The sequence below is a fragment of the Saimiri boliviensis genome, chromosome 11 (genome assembly GCF_048565385.1).
Source record: "Saimiri boliviensis isolate mSaiBol1 chromosome 11, mSaiBol1.pri, whole genome shotgun sequence".
NCBI classification, from domain to species: domain Eukaryota; kingdom Metazoa; phylum Chordata; class Mammalia; order Primates; family Cebidae; genus Saimiri; species Saimiri boliviensis.
Genome location: NC_133459.1, coordinates 95,838,511 through 95,866,178, shown reverse-complemented (window position 1 = coordinate 95,866,178; position 27,668 = coordinate 95,838,511). Strand labels below are relative to the sequence as shown.

Below are 27,668 nucleotides of genomic sequence, written 5' to 3'. Positions count from 1 at the left end.
AGGCAGCACTTCCAGGTGGGCTTGGAAGCACCTGCCTTTGCAACATTGCTCAAAAGTAAGCATTGCTCCCAGGAGGGCTGTCATTTCTTTAGATTATCTGATAGCAGACTCCCGTGATGTTTACCAGCTTCAAGGAGATCAGACCATTGTGAAATTTTTTTTTCTTCTGTAGTAAAACTAGCCCCAGCCAGCCCAACTGGGAATTTACTGCCTGAGCTGTTTTCCAACGTAAGTTTTGCTGGCAAAACCAGACGTTGAGTGTTCCCTGGACTCTCAAGGGACCTGTTTACACTGACTTTATTTTTACTGCCAGCTTTCAAGTTGGAAGAGGGAAATTACGTTTAAAGGTCAGCAGGTGAGCAGAAGGATTCCTGACCGGCCATTCCTGTGTTTGTGTGTGCGCCTGTGTGCCCTCTGTGTACGTGTGCGCCTGTGTGTACGTGTGTGCATGCTTTTCCAAATGCCAACCGTTGCGCTCTGCTGTGGTTGACAAGATCTGATCACTTGTTTGTGGGCATAATGATGGGTCCCAGGCTGGTTGTTCGGCAGTTTTTTATTTGTTTATTGTAAAGAAAGTAAATCAATCTGTGGGATTTTCTGGATTGGAGAGCAAGGGGTATTTACTGTCAACAAGATAAGGACGAGGAGATATAAGATACTGAGTTCCACGGTGCATCTAGTGACGGGACAGAAGCATAAAAGGTGAGAGAAGCCAACTGCAGGGTATTTCTAACTTGGATGGAACTTTTAAGTACTTGGGTGGAAAATACAATTTGGGAAATTGCGCTCTGGTCAAAGAACCAATTAATATAGCTAAATAAGGTATAATTAGGTTGGACTCAAATTCAATTTTATCAACTCTTCTTTTTAAATTCTTTTTTTTTTTTTTTAATTTCCCAGAAGATGACAGCTGGATTTTCACAATTTGGAAATAAAACTTGAATGAAAGGTTTGGAAGGAAAATCTCCGGTCCATTACACATTTCCGGAAAAATTCAGTACCCAGAGACTCACATTACTGGGAGTGCTATCTACTCATGAGTGTTGTACTCCATTGAGAAAAAAACCCAGGAAGTTGCTGTTCTACTCAGGATTGACCAAGAAGCCATGAAATCCCTTACTGTGGGAGACTTAGAAGATTGCCTGCTAAATAAGGTAAGGACAGACCCGGTCTCTCCCATGTACCCCTTCCCCATTCACACTGCTCCCAACCAAACCTTGATCCAGAAAGGATCTCAAGCTGTATATTTCTAAATATACATAAAATGCTCCTCAGAAAACAGACTGTCACCCATAACAATGTTTGGGGACTTCACATATTTCAGTCTTCTCTTTGAGGGTTCAGTTCCCAGAGACATGCTCGGTATAGAATATAGAACAGAGAGTTGGAATCTGGGGGACGGGGGGAACTCCAGCTCTGCCACTCGTGTGGTCACGAGTCACTTCATCTGACTGAGCCTTGACCTTCTTCTTTGTAAAATGGGAATAATAATAGGAGCTTCACGGGGTCTTGGAAAAAGAGCAAATGAAATGAAAACCAAGCTTCTTAAAAACTGTGAAACTACTAGGTTTTTAAATATTAGCCTATTTTTGGTACACATCAGTTAAGAATTTAATTTCTTCTCGATGGTCATAGGCTGTCGAAAACTGTTAGAACTTGAAGGTGTCTTGAATATTATCCAGTTTAAGCCTTTTCATCGACGGATGAAGCTACTAAGGCAGGATGTTAATGTTGAAACCAAAATAGTTAAATTGACTAAGAAGCAGGAACTAGTGTGCGGTTTTCATGCTTTTACAAGTACACCAAGCAAAGATCATTATCATAGTGATAAGCAAAGTGTGTTTCTTAGGCAGAATCATTAAGAGAAATAAATAAGGAAAACCCGGGATGATCAAACTAGAGTAAACAAAGTGATTTCCCAATTATTCCACCCTTTGAGAATTCTAAATGCTGGAGATACTGGCTGGTATTTTTTTTCCACGGATCCTGTATTTTTTTGTAAGAAAAAACTCCAGAATCTTTAGCATAGCATTCAAGTAACTTCGGCTGCTCTTTCTACCCTCTGCTCACCTTGCATTTCCAGTAGCAGACATCCTAAACAGTGCTCAACATGTTGAATCCAGCTCGTGCCCATGTGTTGTTTGGCCTGTAGATTATTTCTCATGTTTTTCACAAGCATTTCAAAACAGCGAGGTTTTGCAGAGAAATGCAGATTGCTGTCTTTCGAGGGGAAAAAATCAGAATATTTGGCAACCACAGGTCCCAATTTCTTGCCTGGAAAGCGTGTGGCGGGGCTGAGTGTTTGCTAGCCAGAGCATGTGCCGGCCACCTCTCAGGAGGCTGAACACTCCGGTATCTGACACTTGCTCCTGGTCCCCACTGCCTCTCTCACATGTGTCTCCTACTCCACTCCTGTAGGTGATTGAGTCTCCCACTTCTGCCCAACAAGAACTGGGCCCTGAGCAGGTCAAGGACCCCAGCTCCTCCTTGCCACCTTTCCGGCTCATATTCATCCTTCAAACTCAGAGTTCACCTGCCTTGACACCCAGCACGAAATGTTTCTGCCCACAGATCCACAGATTCACTCCCATTATAATTAGTATTACTGGCACCATTTACTTGGCCATGAGTTGTGTATCAACACCTCACACTGTCCTATTTTCATCTTGCTTGGCAACTTACATGTCAAATCATTTCATTCTTTATAAGTTTCTGGAGGGAAGAACAGTGTCTTGCATGTCCTTCTTTTTGACAGTCACAGAGTATCTTGCATATATATGATCAGAAATCTCTTCAGAGTTCATTAAAGGTAAGTCAACAGTGGTGTGGAGGCCGACAGATCAAGGTGCTTACAGGATCTCACCTAATCTAATCAACAGCCATGTGATATACAAATTGTCTCTGTTTTTACAGAGGAGGAAATAGACTTGTGGAGATTAAATAACTTGTCCATCCAAAGTTACATGGCTAAATTATGAAGGTGCTGATGTTTTAGCCTCATCTTTTTTAGTCCAAAGGCCGTATGTCCTCTGCTAAACTCCGGTATGTCTCTGCAAACACATACTAAGGACCTGCTTTGTGCAAAATACGGTGCTAATACTTCGTGCAAAATACTGTGTTTGAGGGAGACCAAGGCCTGAGATGTGGCCTTGCTGAATGAGAGAGAAATTTTGGTTTTGGTTTTAGCCCTGTCCCACCTGCAGATTTTGCACATAACTCCAAAGGAAGAAGGAGGGAATTTCACGTGCAGTCAGGCAAATGCTTGATATAATGCATGGCGAACCATAAGGGATGCAGTAGAGATTTCAACAGATTGCTGGAGGAGAACAGAGACGCATTAGGTCTGATGGGAAAGGTATCTTACGGAAAGAAGAGTGGAGACAAAGCCTTGGAAGAAGTGTAGGGTTTTAATAAGTGGAGAAGTATAGGAAAGGTCTTCAGGACTAAGGGAACCCCATGCAAACAGTCAGGATGTGTTTCATTCCCGGTCACCTTTTTCTTTTGGAGAGGCAGAACAGTGCAGTGGTTACAAATACGGGTTTTGGAAGGATGCTACCTGTGTTCTGTAACTTACTAACTCTGGGAACCTGGAAAAATTACTTAAACGTTCTGAACTTTGGTTTCCTCATCTATGGGGATAATCATAGCATTCACCTTAAAGAATTATGGGTAGGCATGAATGAGCCTACCCTTACAAAAGGCCCTGCACACAGGAAAGACTCAATAATCTCAGTTTTACAGTGCCGCGGCTCTTGTAGCTTCTGCTACGTTTAGGGGCTGCAAATATTCTGTGCCCAAGCATTGGATTCATGGAAGAATTAGTCTAAAAAGGAAGGGATATGATGGTGGAAAGCCTATTTTCTAGTGTGTATCTATCACTGGATTTAACTTTCCCTTTCTCTGAATTATTGGCCCCTGAAAGACGGAGATGATACCTGTTTTTGTTTGGTTGAAATTCTTTTCACTGATGATTGGATTCCATGCAATTCCAGAATTAAAGGTCTGACTTCTTGTCTTCCGGAAGGAAGTTCTCAGTCTTTTCTTCCCAGTAACACTCATCGGAAATGACATACACATAGGCGGCCTGCTCATGGGTATGACCTGGGTGCCATTCCTGGCATGCTACCTAGTACCGACACGCTGTCTCTCTCTCAAGGAAGTGTATCGGAATGCGAGTGAGTCAGAGTGATATTATTATAAGGAATAACCTTGAATTCCCATAATTTATATTTGAAACAGTAAATTATTCACAAACTTGAGCTATTAATAGCAGCAATATTCACGAACTTGAGCTAATAATAGCAGCAAGTGGCTTATGGGGCAACAATGGGCCTGATGCTGTGGTAAGGAGGAGGAGGGGAAAGGGGCCCAGGACGGGACACGGACCTGCAGCGTGGGGACATGCCTGGAAAGAGCGAGGCCCAAACAAAATTTGTTTCCGTGTTTTGCCATGAACTAGGTTTGGCGACAAGGCTGTCTCAAGGCTGCCAAGCCCCACTGCCTGCTTTTCCACGCCCTGAAATGAACTTCTTGCTGTATCTGCCTAGGGTGTGGCCAGGATAAGTGGAGAGAAACAGTCTGGGGATTCTGTGTTGTCACACCATGAGAGTGACAAGAGGCCTCTGGGACTAAGCCTGGAAACCCCCAGCACAAGTCACTTCTGGGCCTACCAAATAGTGCAGAGATGCTGTGTGGGTAAGACCTTATTGCAGGAAGTGTAGCCAGAGACGTGGCGAGGGATGGGGCTGCCCATCACCTAGTGAGAAAGAGGCTTCCACTCAGGTCCCACAGCAGGGGCTTCACTGTCCGGCCCCTGAGGCATGACCCTGTGTGCTTGTGAGAAGCCAGAACAGTTGCCGATACCCAAATACACAGAGACTTGGGACTCCTTATTTCATGAGTCTTGACTTTAAATTGAAGGCATTTTTAGGTTCAGGAAGAGGATAAAGCGCAGGCGGCACCTCTGGTACATCAGTACTCGAGGGTGTGGCAAAGTGTGATGGAAAGAAGAGTCGGAGGGCCTGTCTAGTCCTGCATCTAACTGCTGGCGTGATGTTAGGAAAGCCTCCTGTCACGCTGATCCTCCGTAAAGTCACACCAGACAACGCAATTCTGAGGTCTTGTCCATTTCTAAGATCCTGAGTCTAAATTGCAACCGAAGTGATGGAGGAAGAAAATTAAAACTGGAATTTGTGATTCTAGGTCTCAGAAAGCATTCTCTTATTCTGACTTTCACCTCTGGCAATCAAAATAGGTCGTAAGGGTGAGTTAATAACCTGTGTAGCAAGTGAGAGATTGTGGTTGTTTTCCAGGAGTGCGTGATCCCGTCCTGCCTGGTAAGAATTTCACCATCGAATGAGGGCACAATTTGGCTGGGTGTGGTGGCTCATGCCTGTAATCCCAGCACTTTGGGAGGTCGAGGCAGGCAGATCACTTGAGGTCAGGAGTTCGAGATCAGCCTGGCTGACATAATAAAATCCTGTCTCTACTAAAAATACAAAAAATTAGCCAGGCATGATAGAGGGCACCTGTAATCCCAGTTACTTGGGAGGCGGAGGCAGGAGAATCACTTGATCTTGGGAGGCGGAGGTTGCAGTGAGCTGAGATCGTGTCACTGTACTCCAGTTTGGGCAACAAGAGTGAAATTCCATCTCAAAAAAAAAAATGAGGACACAATTCATTTGTTGAAGAGATTTACAAAGAAGTACTTTTTCTAATCGGCTATTCTTCACATGTGTTATGTACATACATGCACACACATGTACATGCATACACACATGCATACACACTCTTATACTTCTATCAGTTAAAGATGATTTGATGGTAATGAACCTTTCATTAGTTTATTAACTCAGGAAAAACTGTATTTACATGTATATGTATATATATATATATATACATATATATATGTATACACACACATATATATTCACTGCTATGTTCCTAACACTCAGGTTCTATGGAATTACATCAGTGGGGCTGGCAGATTCAGGAGGCTTGTCTTGGTCTTCAGCATATTCTGAGAACTTAACGTAGATAATACTATTTCTCAACAACTCTGCCTGCAATGTTCTATCTAGTTAACTCTTGTATTCCTTTTCCCCACTGTACCTGATCAGACTTCAGGTCCCTGAACTTGCCTCATGCTCCCTCTTCTACCACTCGCTTTATCTGTTCTTTATTCAGGCTGGAAAATGTAGCCCACTACTAAAACCCTCCCTTGCTTTTTATCTTTCTCCGGCTCTTGCCCAGCAAACTCCAATCTTAGCACCTCAGCTCTTACCTTTGGAGGGCTAAGAGGTGGTGAAGATCTCACAACTGAGCTTACTGGTATCCCACAGCCTCATGGACCCAGCCTCAGCCGAGTCTTGATACCGTCTGGCTGTCTTTACACATATGTACCTCAACAGTCTCTCATTCCTTACAGCAGCTATTTCACCAGTCTATCGCCTGAAATCTCTTCCCTACCCTTTTATCAGTATCTGCGCCCTTTCCCCCTTCTTCCCTTCTGCCACACCAAGATGAATTCCTCACTCAGGTTTCTGGATGTGCGTGACTCCTTTCGGGTGGGAAATCCTTACAAAATGGTTTTGCTCTCTCTTCTCTCACCACTGACTCCTTTCTCTCAGCATTTAAAAATGTTTAAGCCTGTGTGTCATTTTGCAAACCGAAACAAACAAGGAAAACCTGTTCACATCCCTGTTGTTTTGGTTTTCCCCCACCCCAAATAAAAGTTCTTGGAGGAGTTGCTTACCTGTGCCTTCACTTGGCTGTCTTAATCCACCACTTAATGCCCACTTCTCCCCCACCATTAATGCTAGTGCCCAGCATTCCCCCAACACAGCAGCCGTATTCTAGCTGTCAGACTCCATGGACATTTGGGGGCCCTGACTCACTCAGCCACTTACTGTTGACTTTGTTCTTGAAATTCTTCCTCTACTTTTGAGACCTCTCACTGTTTATTCTCCCACTTCACCACCTCCTCTTAAGGTGATCATATTCTAAAAATATCACAGGAACAATTGCACAGGCAGGAGGAACACAGATTCTCTCTTTGTGCTGCTCATGCCTCTGCAATTCTTTTCTCTTTCTGGAGCAACCTTCATGCTCCTTTCTTCCTAGCGGACTCCTACAAAGCTTTCAAGATAAAACTCCAACACACTGTGTCTCCAGGAAGGCCTCCCAACCTCCAAACTGGGTGAAGCGTCCTTTTTCTCTGTATCCATAGCATTTGCACAAACCTCTACTTTGCACTGGCGTGCAGTGATGTTAATTTCCAGTTTATTTGTCTTGCTTTGTCAAGCTATCTAGAAACCTTGTGGCAACATGTGTGCACAGAGCCCAGCATAAAATAGATGTTCTGCTAAAATTACTCGAATAAGATTGAATCACGACACAGAGGGGAAGTCCTGCGCTGGAGAGGAAACTTAATTTGGGGCTTCTAAAAGCTTTATTTGTCATTTGTTATTTTTTCCATAACAGCATCCCCACACTTGTATTCTGTACCTGTATTTGTCTCCCTCACTATTGTCAATGCATTGGCCACGTCTATTTTATGCATTGCTGTGTTCCAGCATTAAGCGGTGCCCACCACAGAGCACGTGTTAAACAGATACTTATTGATGAACTGACTCTACATGTGCTACACAACATGGGTGCAAACAGGTGCACGTCACATTCTTATTCTATGTACATGTAAGGTTGGCTTCCGGGTTGATGGGAAGTATGAGTGAGATCTCAGGTCACTGGCCTAGTTGATGACTTAATTTAGGAAAACAGGAATCTCTTTGACTTGGGCTTTTTTTTTTTTTTCCTGGCTGTCGTGATCAGTTTATGGATGTCTCAAAATGACTCTAGAATATGTAGAAACAGCCATTATACCATAATTCAGAGATTCATGGATGGGCGTTAGATTGCGATGTATCAGATATTGCTTAAAATTGGTTACTGGCTGAAGGAGCCTCTGCAGGAGTCTTGTCATGACAGCGGCTTGTAGGAGCCTCCTGAGCAAATGACAAAGAGGCCCCTCCATTTCAGAAAAAACTTGCAGACCCTTCTGTCTCTTGGATTTTTCTTTGTCTCTCCTGGAGTTTACTAAACGTTCCTTTGTGTTTCCCACAAACATCTATTTCCCTAAACCTTAAGTATCTGATTAGTGTTCAATTTTCTCTGAGAATTTCCCAGTTCTCGGTAACTCCCTGTGATAACTCTCTGTCAGCAGAAACATAAATGCATGCCTTTTCTTAAAGGTCTAGAAGCAAAACGCAGGGGTGAGTACAGAGACAGAGAACCATCATTTACTGATGACATCAGTAGGAAGCAAGCTGCTGAGTGCTGATGCATGTTAAGAAGTTTAATATTCACACCCAGGGCAGCAGGCACGACGGCACCATGGTCGAGTCTCACCATGGCTTACAAAGCCCTGCGTGATGACCTGGCCCCTGCCTTTCTCTCCATACTCACCTCCTATCACCTTCTGTTTGCCGGTCTATCCACAGTGGCCTCGCTGCTAGCCTTAGAGAATTGTCTACTTCAGAGGAGGAGCATGGAATCTGCTCTCCTAAGCTGTCCTCATCCTCGCTCAAATGTCACCTCGTTAGAGAAGTCTTCTTTGTCCGTTGTCCACCCTAACTAAAATAGCTGCCACTTTATTCTCTAGTCCCTTATCGTATTTTATTTTTCTTCATGGGACTTCCATACCTAATATTATATTATGCATACACACACATACACACCTACACACACATATCTATGAAAATGTATATATATACAGAAATACACATATATACATACATACATATGTGTGTCTGTGTATTTATAATGTAATATCAGGTATAATACTGTATATTATGATATTGATATTATATATTATAATTATATATATTATGATATATTTACATATATTCCTGTATTTTCTTTTTTTTTCTTTCTTTTTTTTAATATAAAGACCGAGTTTCACCATGTTGGTCAGGCTGGTCTTGAACTCCCGACCTCAGGTGATCCACACACCTTGGCCTCCCAGAGTGCTGGGATTATAGGTGTGAGCCACCGCATCTGGCCTTATTCCTGTATTCTTATTCCTGTATTTTCTCTTTTTTTTTTTGGAGATAGAGTCTTGCTCTGTCACCAGGCTGGAGTACAGTGGCATGATCTTGGCTCACTGCAACCTCTGCCTCCCAGGTTCAAGCAATTCTCCTGCCTCAGCCTCCGGAGTGCTGGGATTCCAGGCACGCACCACCACGGCCAGCTAATTTTTGTATTTTTAGTAGAGACGGGGTTTCACCACGTTGGCCAGGATGGTCTCGATCTCTTGACCTCGTGATCCACCTGCCTCAGCCTCCCAAAGTGCTGGGATTACAGGCTTGAGCCACCGCGCCCGGCCATATTCCTGTATGTTCAACTAGAGGGCGAGCATCTACACTGTTCACTGTTGTCTTAGTCACTGTTGTGTCTCCAGCACCTGGCCTGGCACCTCTACATAGTAGGTCCTAGATAAATATCAAATGAATGTATCTGTTACAGAAAAGAACATTGAGGCCCCAACAAGTGTCTTCTCAGTAGAGTCAGACCGAAGTCCACCTCCCCTGCATCTTGGGAAGGCAGGATTTTTGACCTAAATTTCCCCGGTCACCCCTAGCTGTTCCCTTGTCTCCTCAGTTTCTTATGCCAGTGCCTGGGGACCCACATAGGAAATAACCACGTCTGCTGATCCCTCCTACACCAGGTGGACTTGAGGCGCCAGAAGATTTCCCAGGCTGTGGAGGAGGTGCAGAAAGTCGTTCATCATTTGACCACAAATATCAGCTCCCAAGACATTAGATTTCAAGCCGTGCCTTACTCTGACACATACAATGAAAATATTAAGGTAAGTAAGTCTCGATGTCTCTAAATGCCACCAGCAGAGCCAGGACACTCGGGCAGGGGGATGTCAGTATGTGACAGAGGCTTGCCTCATTAAGAATACTCATAACAATTCTTTTTTTCACAGGTACTCTTAGTTTTTACTATTTACAATCTCATTTCATACCTGCCATTTCAGCCAGAGATGTAGTTTATACCTGTAATCCCAGCACTTTGGGAGGCTGAGGTGGGAGGACTGCTTGAGGCCAGGAGTTTGAGATCAGTCTGGGCAACGTAATGAGACAGCGTCTCTACAGAAAATGAGAAAAAGATAGATGTTATTTCCTTTGAGCGTCCACATTCCTAGATGAGAAAAACGAGGCTTAGAGAAGTCAAATGACTTGATCAAGTCATGTCAGGCACTAACGCCAAAACTCACAATAGAGGCTTTTGATTCCAAAGCAGGTTCTGCAGTCACAATCAAAGCTCAGGTAAACACACATTCATTTACTAACCATCTACTCAATAGATTGGGGGTAGGGTGGAGGGAACCAAGGGTATCCACAAAAAGACAGTTGAAAGTAATTGGCTAAGGGTTGCAGATGGGGATGGAAGAAAGCAGAAGAGGTGGCATGAGGAAGCTGCAGGAGCAGGCTTGCGACCCCTCTCCATGCTGAGGAGTCCCACCCAGTGTAAGCCAGTGGGTAACACCAGCATTCAGACAACGCATTCGTGAGGGCAGAGCTGTGCGCACAGAAGCGACCTCACTCAAACTTGTAAACCACCTGGTGGAAAAGACAGTCTGGTTATCTCCATTTTAGAGGTGAGAGAAGTCAGGCTCTGAATCCCCCTCATTCTTTATCTCGATTTTTCTGATGCCACATACCTCTTTCACTTTGTATTAAATTTGTATGTATTCATGGCCTGTTTCTCACTACAGACTGCAAATCTCTTAATTGTAAAGACCATGTTTACTCATTGTTTTGTTCCTAGCACCCAGCAAGGTGTGTGGCCCATGGTAAACACTTAACTTATATGGAATGAATGAATAAATAAATGAGCAAAAGAATTAGTACCTGAGCAAAAGACCATTGCTGGCCCATTATGTCTCAAAGTTGGTGGACACAAGAACCACTAGAGAGATTTGGGGATTTGTGGATTTTGAAACAGAGTCAGATTGTTGGAAATTAATTCCAGGGTGAAAATTGTAAAACTAGATTGAATCCTGGAATCATTTGCCCAACTCTACCACCCAGGCCAATCTAACTTGAACACATGTAAACCAGTGACTAGAAATAGACATATTACATTACTTTTCTTAGAACTATACCCTAGGAAATTTCTTTCAGTGGTCTCACTTAGAATTCATAGCTTAAAATATATCTTGTGTTTACATATGTCATGTCTTACATATTAAGCTTTGAGAATAGTTACAGCATAGGATATAAAATTGTTTTTATCTTACATCAGATTCAACATGGTTTTTTTTTTTTTTTTTTTTTTTTGGTTTAGTTTGCTTTGGGTTGGGCTTTTTTTTTTTTTTTTTAAATAAAGATAGGCTTTTATTCTGTCACCCAAGCTGGAGTGCAATGGTGCAATCATGGCTTGCTGCAACCTCAACCTCCCAGGCTTACCTGAGCAGCTGAGACTATAGGTGCAAATGCCATCATGCCTGGTTAATTTTTGTCTTTTTTTTGTAGAGGTGGGTTTCGTCATATTGCCCAGGCTGCTCAACAAATATTTACTAAGCACCACTTATATGACTAACAACATGATCATTGTGCTTTTGAATTCACATAAAAGTGGACTGAAATAATATTCAGATCTTAAATTCTATACTTTAGACATTTTTTCCTCTTTTTAAATCCAGCCACCTTTTTATGGGTACCAGAAGTCATGTGGATACGTCTTCTAAAACATCAAACTATTGTTTTCTCAGAGTTAGGCGGAAACAGCTGGAGCTGATTAGGGTGTTCACCGCTCAGTGAGCCAGTGACTGGTCCTGGGCAAGGGTTAACCAGATTCCACGGTCAGAGCTTTCCATGAAGAGGAGGCAGCTGACTCCCAGCCGAAGGTGTACATGAAGTGGGACATGGTCAGAGTTCAGGCTCCTTTGACGGCTCTGTTTACCCACTCGCTCCACCCCTCGGCTGCTGGTCTGACTGCTTTCCCCCAGTCATTGCTTCACTGGTTCCTGGAGAAGGGGATTAAGTGGATTCTGATAGTTTGCTTTTTTTCTTAGAACTTAGAATCATCTCAACAGCTCATATTGTCTAAACAAACAAGCTTTTATTTTGCCTTAGATTTTGGAAGGGTTAGTCACGAACACTGACCATGGGTTATCAGTACAGGCAAAAAAAAAAAAAAAAAAAAAAAAATAGGGAGCCATTTTACAAAATCTTTTTACCTCCCCTCCTGTTACTTCTTACCTTTTATTTGTGTCAAAACGTTCACCATTCCATGTCATTCATTCTCTAGTGAGCGCCAGCTTAGGGCAGAGAAATAATAACTGAACAAGCTGTCAAATGACCTAAACTCGAATTCTGACTCTTCTATTTCCTGGCTGTGTGTCCCTGGAAAGATCTCCAAGCTCCTCTGCACCTTGGATTCCTCATCTGGAAAATGGCACTTTTGGGAGGCCGAGGTGGGTGGATGACCTGAGGTCAGGAGTTCAAGACCAGCCTGGCCATCATGGTGAAACCACATCTTAAAAAAAAAAGAAAGAAAGAAAAAGAAAAGAAAATGGCAACAAACTTACCTTACTGTGTAACTATGAAGCTGAAATGGTCAAATGCATTAGAAATACAGTGCAGCGTCTTCATGGAAGTCAATGCATATTCATTCTTGTTTCTCAAACTTCAGATCTCCTGTGAAGTTCCTGGTCTAGTTCGTTGTCTTTACTTGCAGATTCATGAAATCATAAACTCAGCGAGTTAATTTACCTACTCGAAGTATTTACAGTGGTTCAGTGGCAGAACAAAGATGTAATCCACTTGTAACACCCAGGTCTAGGTCTCTGTGTATCTGGTCACACTGCTGAGGGTGGAGTGGTTAACAGAGCTGCCTGGAGAGACAGGTTGGCTCCCAGGACGTCTGTTACTTTCTGAATCTATTAACTCATGCTTGTTTTCAATCCTTTCCTGATCCCAGGTTTTGGCCCCCAGTCAGTTCCTTGTCACAGTCCCAGTAAAAGGCCTGGCAGGGTACAGGGAAGCCAGGGAGCAACGCTGGAGGTACTATACCCTGCAGGGCACCAGGCTGCCCTGCCCCTTGCGAGACCCGGAGGGTCTGCAGCAGTGGCTGGAGGTGGAACAATTTATGAAGAGCCTGTGGCAGTGGCACGAGACAGATGTGAACATCGACGGAGACATTGTACCAGCCAAGGTCCTCCTGGTGTTCCGGAAGCTGGTGGAAAACGCAATCAGAACCTGTCACCTCTCAGGTGAGCTGATCAGTAACGAGGACAAGGGAAAATAGCTGGTATTCCCCTTTCACTCTATAAAACCTCTGCTTGGGTGTTGTCTGCAGCTCACACCCTAAATTTGAGAAAGTAATCATGTGCTCTTCACATTTATTTAGTCCTCAAAATATGAATCAGCGTTTTTTTTTTTTTCTGCTGTTAATGCACAGACGATTGGAATTCATACTAACAAAACAGTCTTGTGACTTTAAGAAAGTTACCATGCTGGCATAGTTACAAAATGCTGTGGATTATTAAGCCTTAACCAGGCCTAAAAACTGAAGCATACTTTTTTTTAAAAAAAGCAAATTATTCACAAACCCCAGGTCTTCGTGATTAGCACATTTCTACTGCAGCACCTCCATCTGTCTTCAGTACCAGTGTGCTGAGATTCTACATTTGGAAACCACCAACTTGTACCAAAACACAAAATCCAGGAGCCATAACGAACTGATTAAGTTTGACAACTCCAAAGTCTTAAGCTACTGTACAATGCAGCATATGTACACACACACACACACACACACACACACACACACACCCTTTTTGTTCACACAAAGTGAAAAAGTGAATTTCAAACCGGAAATGGCTAATTTTCTTAACTTTTTATATTTTCTTTAAATATAAATAGAAGTTTATATTTTATAAATTTATTTATAAAATATAATTTTCTATTATTTATATTTAAAGAAAATATAAAAATTTATAAAATATAAATTTTAACAAAATTTATACTTTCTTAATTTATAAACCAATAAGAAGAAAGATAAGCTGACCAACAGAAATAATTACTAAAAAAAATAAAAAAGGAATCACAGGAAAATAATAAAAATGGCTTGAAAAAAATAAGAAAAGGCATTCCATCTAATGTATATTTCAACATATATTAGAATATACTAATGTTGGGTGCATTAAAACACCTAACCAGTTAAAAGAAATGAAAAGTGTGATCTCGCTTAGTGTCGAGTGGGCATGGTGAAATGGGTATTTTCATGTTGTTATTAGAAGTATAAACTGGTTTCTCCTTTTTAAAGGGCAATTTGTCTATTTTTTATTGTTATAACATGCTTACTTGACAACTCAACAATTCTAGTTTTAGAAATGTATTTCTACAAATACACAAAGAAATATGCACGAGGATATTCTCTGCCGTAAGTTTTATAATAGTAAATAGCTAGAAGTAATATAAATGGCTAACAAAGGAAAATTGGCTAAATTGAATTGTGCTATCTCTGCCTCCTGGACTGCTATGCAGCCTTTAAGAAGAACAGGCATATGCCCACGCATATATACAGAGCTATGAAAAATGCATGTGCTAGATAATTAAGTGAAAAACCAAACTGCTAAACAACATGAAATTCCATCTGTGTGAAAATAAAAGGATGTATTTGTACGTACATTTGCTTGTCTAGATGAACAGTTATGAAAATTTCCGTAGTGGCAATAGTTCATGTTTAATAGATTTTTTACTAAGTAGAGTAAATTTCATGGATTATTTAGTTTAATCCTCGTAACCACACAATAGAATAAGAATTCTTTCCCTGCCTGTTTTAGAGATGAGAACATTGAGACTTAGCAAGATTAAGTCACTTCTGAAGGTCACACACCTCTTAAGCAGAGCCAGCTACAGGGCAGGGTGTGGGCCGATGGGCTGGCTGCAGCACCCGCTCGCCTCTTACGCTGTGCGACATTATTCACAGTGAAAGTGCAAAGCAGAACTCAGACTGGGCCAGGCTGACGAGGTGCTTTCAGTAAATAACGCTAAAGTGCTCGTCATGTTCCTGTCTGGGCAGCTCTGATGAGATGCAGAAAACAAGCCCTTTATCCCACCCTGGCCAAGGAGAGGAACGTTTCCCTTTTGAACAGTAACACAATTAATGTGCTTCCATTTTCTTATCTGTGCAAGGAAATGCAAAACAATAGATTCCTATCTATTTCAAGAATTGGGATGAGCAGAGAAAGATGAATAGATCCTGCTGTATTCAAGACTGCGTATCTTTATCTGTAACGAAAGCAAACAAACAAACAAAAATTATATCTTTTGAAAGAAGGGGGAGCAAATTAGAAATGAGGAAATTCTAATATGTGAGCTGGAAAACTCCCAGATGCATTAGTTTACTCTTCTTCTCTTTGCCTGGTTAGAAAACGAGGCAATGGACACTTCTTTCCAGTCACCTGATCCTTGAAACGGTGGCTGTGACGTGCTTTGACATATTTTGTGGTTACAGGGGTTTCTGATGATAGGTACCTCTGAGACTCGGCTAGCTGAGTGGATGGTAAAAACAAATACCATCTAAGAGACTGAGGCTCAGATAAAAGACATGCTAAGCCAGACTTCACCAAAGGCATATGAATATGTAAGGAGGCTGACGCTGTCCCTAACCAGTGTCAGAACATCGAAGTGAAGAGGGAAAGAATGGCATTGACCTTCCCTATGTTCGCGTTACTCTGAAAATCAACATTTAGATGTTTGGGTGGAATGGAGAAGGATATAGAAAATAGTTAGGTTTCATGTTACGGTAGCAAATACAGACGGTCCCCAACTTGCCATGGCTCAATGTATAATTTTTTTACTTTACAAGGGTGTGAAAATGATACATATTTAGTAGAAACTGTACTTCAAGTACCCATACAACCATTCAATGAATTCCTTGAGATATTCAACACTTCATTATAAAATAGGCCTTTTGTTAGATAATTTTACCCAACTGTAAGTTAATGTAAGTTTTCTGAGCACATTTAAGGTAGGCTAGGCTAAGCTCTGATGATGCATTTTCAGCTTGCAATATTTTCAGCTTCATCAGGACGTGACCCCGTCGTAAGTCAAGGAGCATCTGTACTACACTTTTTCTTTCTATTCTATGGCTTTTACTTTCAGTTGAGCCTTCTGAAAAGAATCCATTCATTTAAAAGGAAAGGTGCCATCAAAGCCTTGGGATGGGGGGAGAAAGAGCAACCCACCAGCAATGAGACTTCTTAGCTCCAATGCTGGCTAGCTGACCAACCATCTGGTTTTGATGTCAAGGCTTGATCTTTGACATGCTACAGACACTGTGAAAGTTGCCACATCAGTTGCAAGGAGCTGGTCAGAGCAGCCGCTCACACATGCCTTGTTTAAACGCCTGTACTGTGCAAGCCTTTCTCTTCTCCTTACCCGGTTGGTCATTTCCCATCAGGTAAGGTCAGCATGCTAGGAAACCGTTCTGCAGTGTGGGTTGCCGTGGAAACATCCGCATATCCGGTGGAACTGGAGCTGGTCCCCACCGTGGAGATCCCCACTACCTGGTCCGAGAAAGCCCGGTGGCCTCGATGTCTGCAGCGCTGGCCTTCCCAAGAGAGAGTGGAGTGTATCAAGGTACCAGTGGGCGGGACCCCCGCTGGCCGGAGCCGTGATTCCAGCAGCTTAACCAGTCACAGCATTACTGACTGCCAACAAGTTTCCGAAGGGAAGTTAAGGTGTCACTAGATCAGCAGTTCTCAAAGTGTTGGGCCCTGCACCAGCGTCACCTAGGACCCTGTTAGAAATGCAGCTTCCTGGGCCTGGCTCCAGACCCGCTGAATGAGACCCTGTGAACAGGGCCCAGCAATCTGTGTGTGTTTTTTTTTTTTTTTTTTTGAGACGGAGTTTCGCTCTTGTTACCCAGGCTGGAGTGCAATGGCGCGATCTCGGCTCACCGCAACCTCCGCCTCCTGGGTTCAGGCAATTCTCCTGCCTCAGCCTCCTGAGTAGCTGGGATTACAGGCACGCGCCACCACGCCCAGCTAATTTTTTGTATTTTTAGTAGAGACGGGGTTTCACCGTGTTGACCAGGATGGTCTCGATCTCCTGACCTCGTGATCCACCCGCCTCAGCCTCCCAAAGTGCTGGGATTACAGGCTTGAGCCACCGCGCCCGGCCGATCTGTGTTTTAAGAAGCCCTCTGAGTGATGTGATTCTGAGGCATGCCCAAGTTGGAGAACTGCTTCAGGAGAGGAAGTGGGTACCACCTTCTAGCTGTCCGCATCCAAGGTGGCGTGTGGTCTCCCTGACTCCCCCTTCTCATCCCCACGTGCGATGTGCTGTCTGCCTGGTGACGGGTTCCCCAGATCAGTGGACTGCTTCAGAGATGGCTTTCTATACCGGGGAGCGTTGTTCTTCTCATTTCCCAATGTTTTCCTCTTTATTCCAGTCGTTTGGGTTTAACCTGTTGGCCTGTTCAAGTTATCACTGGCAGCTGAGCTTCTTCCGTGCTGAGCAGGTGTTGCTCGGACAGCTGGATGACGATGGGGGCTGCCGAAGGAAGTGTTTTCAAGTCATGAGGCAACTGAAGGAGGAAGTCTGGTGCCCGGGGAACAGGCCGGTCATCACATCTCACCATCTGCAGGTGAGTGTGGGGCCGGGGTGGGGGAGAAGGCTCAGGGGCAGCTTTGGAGAATGACAGGATAGGTCATTCTCCCTGTGGCCTCTGTAGAGCCTGGCCAGAGCCACTCAGAAGGGGTGGCATGTGTGAAAAATTCAGGATAAGGCTCTAGTATCTACATCTGCCATCCAACAAATGATTACCTATTATGGAACTACGTCAAAGTCCCAACACTCCTTCCCGGGGTAAAATTTCCTCCTTCCCTTCCCTTTCCCAGTTCTCTTCTCTCCCACTTTTCCTCTCCTCTCCCTTTTATTTTACCCACCAAACCAACCTGAGTGCCCACTAGGTGCCAGAAAGCCTACTGAGGTTCCGAAATGAATTTCCAAATGTGGTTCGTGCCTCACACTTTGATGGCTTCGTGTTTGCTCCGGTCTTAGAACCAGCTCCAGCCCAAGCACAGCTCTTCACGCACACAGACCCACAACACGGAGGGGAGCCAGGAAACGCAACACAGCAGTTACCACACAGGTAGTGCCACACACCTGTTTCCAGGATCTAACTCACCAGGCAAGGATGTTCCCTTGCTCTGCCAGCACCTGCCTCCCCCTCCCCTAAAGCCAAGAGTACACATTCATTCATGCCTTCACCCATTCATTCAGCAAGCTTTTATTGAGGTTATTCTGGGCCAGAGGCCTGCCCCATTACCTGCTGTGGGCTCAATCCCTGCAGGCACAAAGGTGAACAGACACAGATGTGGTTCCTCACTCGTGGCACTTCTGATCTAGCGTGGGAGATAGACCTGTGTGAGGCAAGCCGTGGTGTGTGTAGAATCACACAGTGAGGAAGCTCAGGAAAGCGGGGAGCATGGCTCTGTGAAGACTCAGAGCAGCGGAGCCTGACCTGGCCTGGGCAGTCCCTGGAGAGGTGGGCTTTGACCATTCTTCCGACTCCCTCTTTCTCAAATTGTGTACCACACAGAGTCAAGTGGACTCTTAGGTAGCAGCTGCGTGCAGCCTGCTGGGGTGGGGAGGTAGGAGACTCTTGCAGGACATCCCAGCCCAGCCTAGCTAGTGTGGGTCCAGGAGCCTCAGCCCTCCTCCCTGGCCCCAGAAAGGATGGACTGCCCTTCTACTCAGGTAGTCCCTGGTGCCTTCCTCACAGACGCTTGCCTGTTCCTGCTCTCGTTCGATGGACAAAACGGTCTTCCAGCCTCACGTTACTGTATCTGCTGTCAGGCAACTTATTGAAGGACAGATACCACATTGGTCTTGTCCAGCTAGCATGCTGACCTTACCTGATGGTCTTGTTCATTGAGAGACGGATGAACGACACCCCTAGTAACTCCCCAGTGCTTTGTAGCTATTAGCTCAGTAAATATTTCTTGAGCAGATGAATGAGTGGCTTCACATCTTACTCAGCTTTTTTGTGTGCAAAAAGGTGAAGTCTTGGCTTCTCATTCTTGTCTTTCCTGATAACCTATCCTTTTTGACGTTGGAAGAATCTGTTAACATCTCATTCACACGCCCTGGAGCTTTTCGCGGGTGTTCCAACATTCTCAACACGTCCTCAAGCACACTCCCCTAAAAACACTCAGGCTGTTCTCCTGGATGGAGGGCGTGTGCTTGCAGAAGATACGTTGATTCGTTCTGTGGATTTAGCTTCTCTTGCTTTCCTTTATACAGGCCACACTAGGAAGAGGCAGAGCTGAGACGCAAACTCAAGTCTATGTCATGTCAAAACCTCATATTCTTTTTTTTTTTTTTTGAGATCGAGTTTCGCTCTTGTTACCCAGGCTGGAGTGCAATGGCGCGATCTCGGCTCACCGCAACCTCCACCTCCTGGTTCAGGCAATTCTCCTGCCTCAGCCTCCTGAGTAGCTGGGATTACAGGCACGCGCCACCATGCCCAGCTAATTTTTTGTATTTTTAGTAGAGAAGGGGTTTCACCATGTTGACCAGGATGGTCTCGATCTCTCGACCTCGTGATCCATCTGCCTCGGCCTCCCAAAGTGCTGGGATTACAGGCTTGAGCCACCGCGCCCAGCCTAAAACCTCATATTCTTAACAATCGACCTCATTCCCTCTCAATTAAGATGGATAGAAATACATTCAGTGACATGAATATTTCAGGCAGGATTGAATGGGGCCTCCACGCGTCTTCCAGCCCATGGCTGCTTGCAAATCTATACACCCCGCACGGGCTGGCTTCTATTCTGATGGCTCCTAAGTCACCTAGTGGATTTTAAGACAACTTAAGGATTTTGTTTCAGTCCTCCCTGACCACCGGCATGGAATAACACTATTGTGCGTTCTCAAGGATGGGCATGTTTTTTAAGGGGACTATTTCTGGAGTAAGATAAACAGACACAGTGCTAACTGCCTTTTCCTCTGGTCTTCTATCCTTAGTCCGCAGGCAGAATTATCTCCCTTTTAGGCGTTCCCACCCTGAAAATGAATGTGGCTGGTGACAAACATAGTGTTAGACACCATCCCAGACGATGACTTGCATGTGCTGGATCCTTGCCAAATCTTCGTTTTGGGAAAAGTGGAAGAGGTTGGATTGCAACACAGGGTTAGAAAGTCGTGGTGCTCACCTGCCTCACCTTAGGTCTGACACTGTCTTACGAGGCCCCCACCTTCTCCCCAGAAAGGCTCTGCCCAAGACTGTTTCACGTGAATCCAAAGCTTATCTTTCATTGGCTTATTTATTCCTGAAACCCACTCAAAGTCCATTGGCTGGCTTATAATGAGCTTAACAGCCTCAATTTGCTCAGGGAGATATCTTAATTAATAAGAAAAGTTAAATTTTTTTTCTGATATCTAGGTTATCTTCACTAGCATGAAATTATCTCTAAATCATTTATTCAAAATAATATAATCTTAATAGTTGCTATGAACGTACAACTGCTCTAAAAATAGACTGTATAAAAACACTCAATATGTAAACCATAACGTGAATGGATAATTCATTAATTCACTTATTCAATAAATGTTTACTGACTATCTCTCATGGGCTAGCCTCTGCTGGTACTGGGTGGCTTAATAGTGAATAAAAATAGGCATTGGCCGGGCGCGGTGGCTCCAGCCTGTAAGAGGCCGAGGCGGGCAGATCAAGAGGTCAAGAGGTGGAGATCATCCTGGCCAACATGATGAAACCCCGTCTCTACTAAAAATACAAAAAAAAAAAAATTAGCTGGGCATGGTGGCATGTGCTTGTAGTCCCAGCTATCCGGGAGGCTGAGGCAGGAGAATTACCTGAACCTGGGAGGTGGAGGTTGCAGTGAGCCAAGATTGTGCCATGGCACTCCAGCCTGGTGCCTGGCGACAGAGCGAGACTCTGCTCAAAAATAATAATAATAATAATAAGGCATCATTCAGGGCTCTCATAAAGTTTATAATCCAGTAGCGGAAATGATAAAATCGATCACATAAATATAAAAACTACTACTGTTGTCACTGCTTCTTATGAGAAGTACATGGCTAAGCGAGTGTGCAATGAGTGTACTAGGGAAATTTGATATGATGGACAAAGAAGGGAAAGAGATGTGTCCTTTGCAGCAGAAGCAGGGTGTGCAAAGGCCCTGTGGTAGAAGGGAGCATGAAACGGTTGATGTGGGTACATGTAGACAGCAAGAGAGGACATGGGTCAAGATGAGTCTGGAAAGGAATGCAGGGACCAAACCTTCTAAACCACACCACGTTAAGGATAATGTTTGTAGCTAACAAACAATGGGAAGACCTCGAAGTATTTTAGATGAGAAGGGAATTCGATGTATGCTTCAGAACGATCCCAGTGGTAGCAGCGTGGATGGCGATAGTTGGGATAGTGGCAAGAACAGGGACAGGCTGATGAGATGGCTGCTGCAGAGGTCCAGTGAGATGTGGAGGCACTGGAGGGGGATGGTAGAATAATACTAGAGGTGAAGATGAGTGGGTAGACTCCAGAAATCCTTAAGCAAGAGGATTGCAGGACTTGACTGGGGGTGGTAAGAAAGAAGGATGACTCCTATGTTTGTGTGTTGCACAACTAGCTAGTTAAGCGACTCTGGAGGCAGATCAGGTTTGTGCAGGAAGAGCAGGGGTTCCGTTTGAACACGCTAGGACTGAGAAAACTTTCAGATACCCAGAAGATGCACGGTAAGGAAGTCAGAGAAGTCTGGGCTGGAGACACAAATTTGCAAGTCATTCATATGTAGGGAGAATTAGTGGAGGGAACACAGAGCTGAGGCATGAATGCAGAGTGAGGGAAGAAGAGGGCCTCGAGCTGAGCCTCCAGAAACTCCACCTCTCACAGGCAGGCCAAGGAGCCTAAGCCTTGCCAAGGAGGCGCTACCGGGCCAGGACAAAACCCAGAGAGGAGATTGCTTGGCATCAAGTGAAGGATGGCTGAGGAGGGAGGGTGTGGGGGTTCTCTGCTGAAAGGTCAGGTAAGGTGCAGGCTGACAAAGGTCTGTTGGATTTAGAAACATGGAGATCATTGGGCCTTGATGAGAAGAGCCTTTGAGGATTAATGAGAGAAGAATCCATGTTGGAGCGGATTGAGGCGAGAAATGGGAGGAGAGGAAATGATGACAAATGATAGAGCCGACTCCGGAAAAGCCTGGATTTGCGGAGGGAAGAGTGAGGGCGGGGGGCGGCTGAGGGGTCGGGGTGGCAGGAGGGCTTTCAGCTGGCAAAAAGCAGTTGAGGAAGAGGGTAATCGGTCAAATACACCTCCTGGAAAGTGGGATCCTGAGCCCTGTGGAGGGGTCAGCCCCACAGGCAGGAGAGGCAGAGCAGGGAGGAAGCGAGAAGGGCGCCACAGTGGGCAAGATCTGTCTGGTTTGGGAGGATGAGGGGTTCCCTTTTCCCCGTGGAGCAGAAGGCAAAGGCATCGCCTGGAGTGGAGACCATGGGAGATGCTGGAGGAGGGTGAGGGAATAGATTCGGAAGAGGTGCGGGGTCTCTGGTAAACGGCAGCCCACCTGAAGCTGGGGATTGGGAATTCATGGCAGATTCAGTCTGCCCCGGGCAACTCTTTTCTCCCTCCTTCCAAGGGCACATAAGCTCATTAATTGTTTCCAAGATATCCTCCTCAATTGTCTGAAACCACGTCTGACAGCACTTCTTCCTTCCACAGACCGTGCTCTTTTGGACCTGCGAGAAATATCCCCACTTTAAAGACTGGCAGGTCTTCAGCAAAGCGTTCCTGCGCCTGGTGAGGAAATTGCACAAGTGTGTGAGCCAGCACTTCCTGAAACACTATTTCGTCCGAAACAGCAACCTCTTTCAGTGCACCAACCCCATCGAACTGGACGCTGTGGCCCAAAAGGTGTCCACGTTCCTGAAGAACCCCCAGATTAGCCCACCCTGATGGCTGCCCCGGCCTGGGAGGTTCTTGGACATTTTATTCTGGCTTGTTTTCTGGATGGTTCCTTAGTCAGGTGCCAGGATCCCGCCTAGGAAAAAGGCCCCAAACGGCAGCAGAAATTACATCAAACCAGTAACACTTTGCAGGTGGGGAACCGTGCCTCAGGATGTCTGGCCCAGGTCTCCCTGGAGCCCACCAAGTATTTCTGCCCTAGCTACCTCTCCTGGGGACGCCTCTCATCAGGCTTCCTCAGGCTCGATTCAGAATCGGTGACAGTTTTGAACTTAGTTTCCTTTGTTCAGGCTCTGATCGTCTCACGGTGAAGATGGAGACAGAACCCCTGGAAGGCCACACGTGAGTCTGCTGGCCGATTGTGTACCCAGCCCCACTGATCATGGGCTCATTCTCCTGCCATGTGTAAAATGGGAATGTTAATGCACCTACCACTGAGCAGGGCTGGGTGCCTATGACACTGTGCTGGCACCTTTTCAAGGGGAAGGCATTGGATCAACACAAAGTGTTACTGGTCGGTTGAGCAGCTGGTGTTGGCATCCTGGATTGGTACCCACAGCAGTGATGCAAAATTGCACCTGATGAGTTAGCAAGCCTCTGCTTCCTTGAGGCCCTCCAGCTTCCTTAGCATGTGGGTCCTGAGGTTCTGTTAGCTTCCCTGGTATTCTCTAAGCAGGGAAGGACGGGTTTGATGACAAGCGTGGAAGATAAAAGTACAGCTCTTGGCCTGATCCCAGCCACAGCCCTCCCTTTGCTTCCCATGCCATGGGTCATGGATGGAACTTCCTTATATGTATGTAAATAACCCAGTACTGTGGTCTGCGTGGAGTGACCTTGGTGTCTGTCACTGCTCAGCGTGTTCCTTTGCTCACCTCATTCACTCACTCACTCATTGATAAATAACGCTCATTAGGCACTGGGAACACAGGAAAGAGCAAGGTGGATGAGGACCTCCCCCGGGGATGCCGCCTAATGGTGAAGACAAGAAGTGAAAGACAGATAAACACGCACAGTTATTACGAATGAAAGCAAGTGCTCCGAAGGAAATAAACAGAATGTTGGCCACAGAAACGTCCAGGAAGGATGAAAATGCAAATAGCTGAACAGGAAGGAAAAGTGACTAAAGGCAAGCCTGGGAGGGCTGGCATGAGTCAGAGCAGCTGGCATTGTGTGACACTGGACCTGTCCAGATCAAAGGTGTGACATTTGACCTCTCCAGAAGCAGAGGAGTCTCACGATCTGACTGCATCTTGAACGATTGTTCTGGTAACTGCATGAAGCAGGTCTGGGGGCTCACACAAGAGCCAGGACACTGGACGCTCTTGAGCCACCCATTTGGAATTTGACGGAGGCTCACAAAGTAACATACTCTGTGTGACACAACTAATCAGGAATTCTAGGAGTTCTCGGTGAGATCAATTTTTTTTTTTTCTGGTGTTTACTTAATACTTCTCAACTCAAGGGGCTCCTTTATTACTTTTGAAGATTTTTGCCCAGATGTCCATACCAAAGATACATTTCTAAAGCGTGAACGACTGATTTTGTTTTGATGAAAACTAACATCTGAAAATAAAAAGAATTATTTTTCAAACGTACTATAACCATATGGTGGGGTCCCAAGGCTATCGCATAACAAATAATGATTTTAAAATACTGAAAAAAAAAGGATTTCCAAACCTACAATGAGTTTACAAGTTTTGTAAACATGAAGGTCTGGTGCAGTGGCTCATGCCTTGTAATCCCAGCACTTTGGGAGGCTGAGACAGGAGGGTTACGTGAGACCAGGAGCTGAAGACCAGCCTGGGCAACACAGCAAGACACTGACACCCCATCCCTGCAAAAATTTTAAAAATTAGCCAGATGTGGTGTTTAGGAGGCTATGGTAAGAGGATCCCTTGAGACCAGGAGCTTGAGGCTGTGGTGAGCTTTGATCGCACTGCTGCACTCCAAGCCTGGGTGACAGAAGGAATCACCTGTAGGGAGACTCTATCTCTAAAAAAAATTTTTAAAAAGAGTATATGAAATGATGAACAAACTAGCATTTTGATAAGCCATCAACACTTGTATTCAAATTCTCATATTCTATCTTAGGAAACATCATTTTTGAAAAGCTGGCAAATGTAACACTTTTTTTTTTTTTTTTTCTCACGTAAGGTCAGTGGAGGGTAACATTTTTAAATGGAATCTTGGCTGGGCAGGGTGGCTCGTGCCTGTAGTACCAGCACTTTGGGAGGCCAAGGCGGGCAGATCATCTGAGGTCAAGAGTTCCAGACCAGGTTGGCCAACATGGTGAAACCCCGTCTCTACCGAAAATGCAAAAATTAGCTGGGCATGGTGGTGTGGGCCTGTAATTCCAGCTACTGGGGAGGCTGAGGTAGGAGAATCACTTGAACCTAGGAGGCAGGGGTTGCAGTGAGTCAAGATTGTGTCACTGCACTCCAGCCTGGGTGACAGAGAGACTCCATCTCAAAACAAAAACAAAAACAAAACAGAAAAAAAAAACAAAAACGAAAGTCATAAGCAACGTTTAAAACAGCTGTACAGTCATAGAATTGTAAAAAGTGAGAAGTGACTGCACTATTAGTTCAGTATGCGTATATACGGGTGCAGAGGAAGTGACATGCGCCATGCTGTGTGATTCCAGTAGATTCTTCCCGTCTTTCCTAGATCTGTCGAGTTTTGGAGGAAGTGGGGCTACCTGCAGTTTCCTGCGTATTCCCAGTCCTGCCCAGTAGAGGGTAGTAAGGGACCACATATGAAAGGAGCCAGGTCCCACCCATGCTGATCATCGGAGCCAGCAGGTGTCACCCTTCTCAGTCCCTAACTTCACACCTGGCCCCTCAAGAGCAAGCAGGAGTGGATTCCAGCTCGTGCTTCAGTTGTTGACCTTTCCTGCCATTTTAGCCTAGATTTACATGTTTCTCTTTAAGACCTAGATTTTAAGAGGGAAGCTGTGAGTGGACCGTCCATCCTGGCTCCTGGAGCATTCAGTTCCATTCTGTTTGCTGGGACAGCTCAGAAAAGTCTGAGAATATTGCTTCTTTATTCTGTTCTGTTTAAAAAAAAACATTCTCCAAAAGACCTCTCCATCCTTCTTCACTCTTCCAGGCCCAGGACTAGACGTGTAGAGAAGTGGTTGGTGTTCAGCCACCGCAGCTGACCTGCTTGCGTCCACATCCCAGTTCTGACGCCGAGGAGCTGCATGAGCTGTTTGACCTTTCTGTGTCTCCAGTGCCTTCTCTGCGAAATGGGCATTGTGATGGCCTGAATCGTGTCCCCGGCAATTCATAAGTTCAAGCCCCAACGCCCCAGCACCTCAGAATGTGACCGTATTTAAAGAAGCGATTAAGTGAAAATGAAGATTTTAGCTGATTCAGTCTGACGGGTGTCCTTAAAGGAGAGGAGGTGAAGCCCACGGAGAGATGGCAGGGCTGAGCGTGCACAGAGGGCGGCCATCACAGGCCAAGGAGAAAGGCCTCAGGAGAACCCGACCCAGTCCGCACCTTGCTCGTGGACCGCGAGCCTGCAGAACAGGGAGAAAGTGAATTCCTGTTACCTAAGTCACCTCATCTGTGGTATTTTATTATTTTCTTGTGGCCCTGGGAAACTATTACAGGCATCGTGAGAAACTACATACCTCGTAGTGTTAATGAGAGCAATACATGGAATGATGGCTGTCAAAGGCTCTTAGTTAAGTGCCCAGCGTGGGATAACTGCTGAACAATCGTTTTCATTTTAGATGCCTACCCCTCATGCCATTTGCCCATCTCATTCCTGATAACTCTACCAGACCATATATAAATTCTTTGTAAAGAAAATAAAAACCATCATGGGGAAACATGAGAAAATGCCACTGTAAATTCCGTAAGTCCATTCGTCCCCTTCGTCCCTCTTGCTAAAATAGAGGACGTGTCTCCCTGAGAGGCCAGCTTCTCTGCATGTGTCAGCTGGGATGCCTCCCAGCTCTTCAGTCTTTCCGTTTATTTCCTGGAGTTTCCTCCACATCCTCCCACAACGGCCACCTCACTCTCTTCTCCCCTTGACTGTCCGGCTTCCTGAGTTACTACACGTGTGTCTCCACCTACTCGCCCCATTCACTCCTTTTTTTTTTTTTTAGTTGTGAAAGATATTTATACATGTGAGAATCTAACCTTTTTAAAGAATAATAATAAAACAAGCCGGGCACTGTGGCTCACATCTGTAATCCCAGCACTTCGGGAGGCTGAGGCGGGAGGATCACGTGAGGCCAAAAGTGTGAGATCAGCCTGTCCAACATGGCAACATCCATCTCTACCAAAACTACAACAAATTAGCCAGGCCATGGTGATACATGCCTGTAGTCCCAGCTACGTGGGAGGCTGAGGTGGGAGAATAGCTTGAACCTGGGAGGTGGAAGTTGCAGTGAGCCAAGATTGTGCCACTGCACTCCAGCCTGGGCAACAGAGTGAGACCCTGCCTCAAAAGGAGGAGGAGCAGGAGGAGGAGGAAAACAAACACCAATATACTGCACCTAGGTGGAAACTAGCACATTGTGAGCAAATAGAATTCTGCTTGCTTCCCCTTCCTTCTTTTTTTTTTTTTTGAGACGGAGTTTCGCTCTTGTTATCCAGGCTGGAGTGCAATGGCGCGATCTCGGCTCACCGCAACCTCCGCCTCCTGGGTTC

At 45.1% G+C, this 27,668-nt stretch overlaps 1 protein-coding gene and 1 long non-coding RNA gene across 5 annotated transcripts in view; one reads left to right on the top strand and one right to left on the bottom strand.

The window, feature by feature from the left end:
- LOC141580315 (uncharacterized) overlaps positions 1-13,328 on the bottom strand; it is a 35,802-nt gene extending 22,474 nt beyond the window's left edge. The window contains exons 1-2 of the long non-coding RNA XR_012512507.1: positions 12,599-13,328; positions 10,028-10,151 (exon numbers count right to left, since the gene is read on the bottom strand). This is a non-coding gene — a long non-coding RNA (uncharacterized LOC141580315). The remainder of the gene's footprint in view (positions 1-10,027; positions 10,152-12,598) is intronic.
- On the top strand, positions 56-27,668 carry MAB21L3 (mab-21 like 3). 4 transcript variants are annotated; one of them, XR_012512506.1, is made up of 8 exons: positions 56-702; positions 901-1,154; positions 9,725-9,865; positions 12,991-13,282; positions 16,477-16,655; positions 17,470-17,664; positions 22,762-24,413; positions 26,113-27,668. XR_012512506.1 is itself a non-coding variant. In XM_074381214.1 (7 exons), exons 2-7 carry the CDS (start codon positions 1,107-1,109, stop codon positions 22,993-22,995), a joined length of 1,089 nt encoding a protein of 362 aa, XP_074237315.1. In that variant the 5' UTR covers positions 56-702; positions 904-1,106; the 3' UTR covers positions 22,996-27,668. The 4 variants fall into 4 exon arrangements, 3 of the variants coding, with proteins under 3 accessions (XP_074237315.1, XP_074237314.1, XP_039316885.1); XM_074381214.1 differs by having other exon boundaries at positions 904-1,154; positions 22,762-27,668; XM_074381213.1 differs by having other exon boundaries at positions 22,762-27,668.

What these genes read in the sequence shown, in the direction of transcription:
- MAB21L3 (XM_074381214.1), top strand. Translation starts at nt 1,107, where the DNA reads ATGAAATCCCTTACTGTGGGAGACTTAGAAGATTGCCTGCTAAATAAG. An exon ending in CATACAATGAAAATATTAAG is followed by an intron (nt 9,866 to 12,990) that starts GTAAGTAAGTCT and finishes TCCTGATCCCAG; the next exon opens with GTTTTGGCCCCCAGTCAGTT. An exon ending in CAGAACCTGTCACCTCTCAG is followed by an intron (nt 13,283 to 16,476) that starts GTGAGCTGATCA and finishes ATTTCCCATCAG; the next exon opens with GTAAGGTCAGCATGCTAGGA.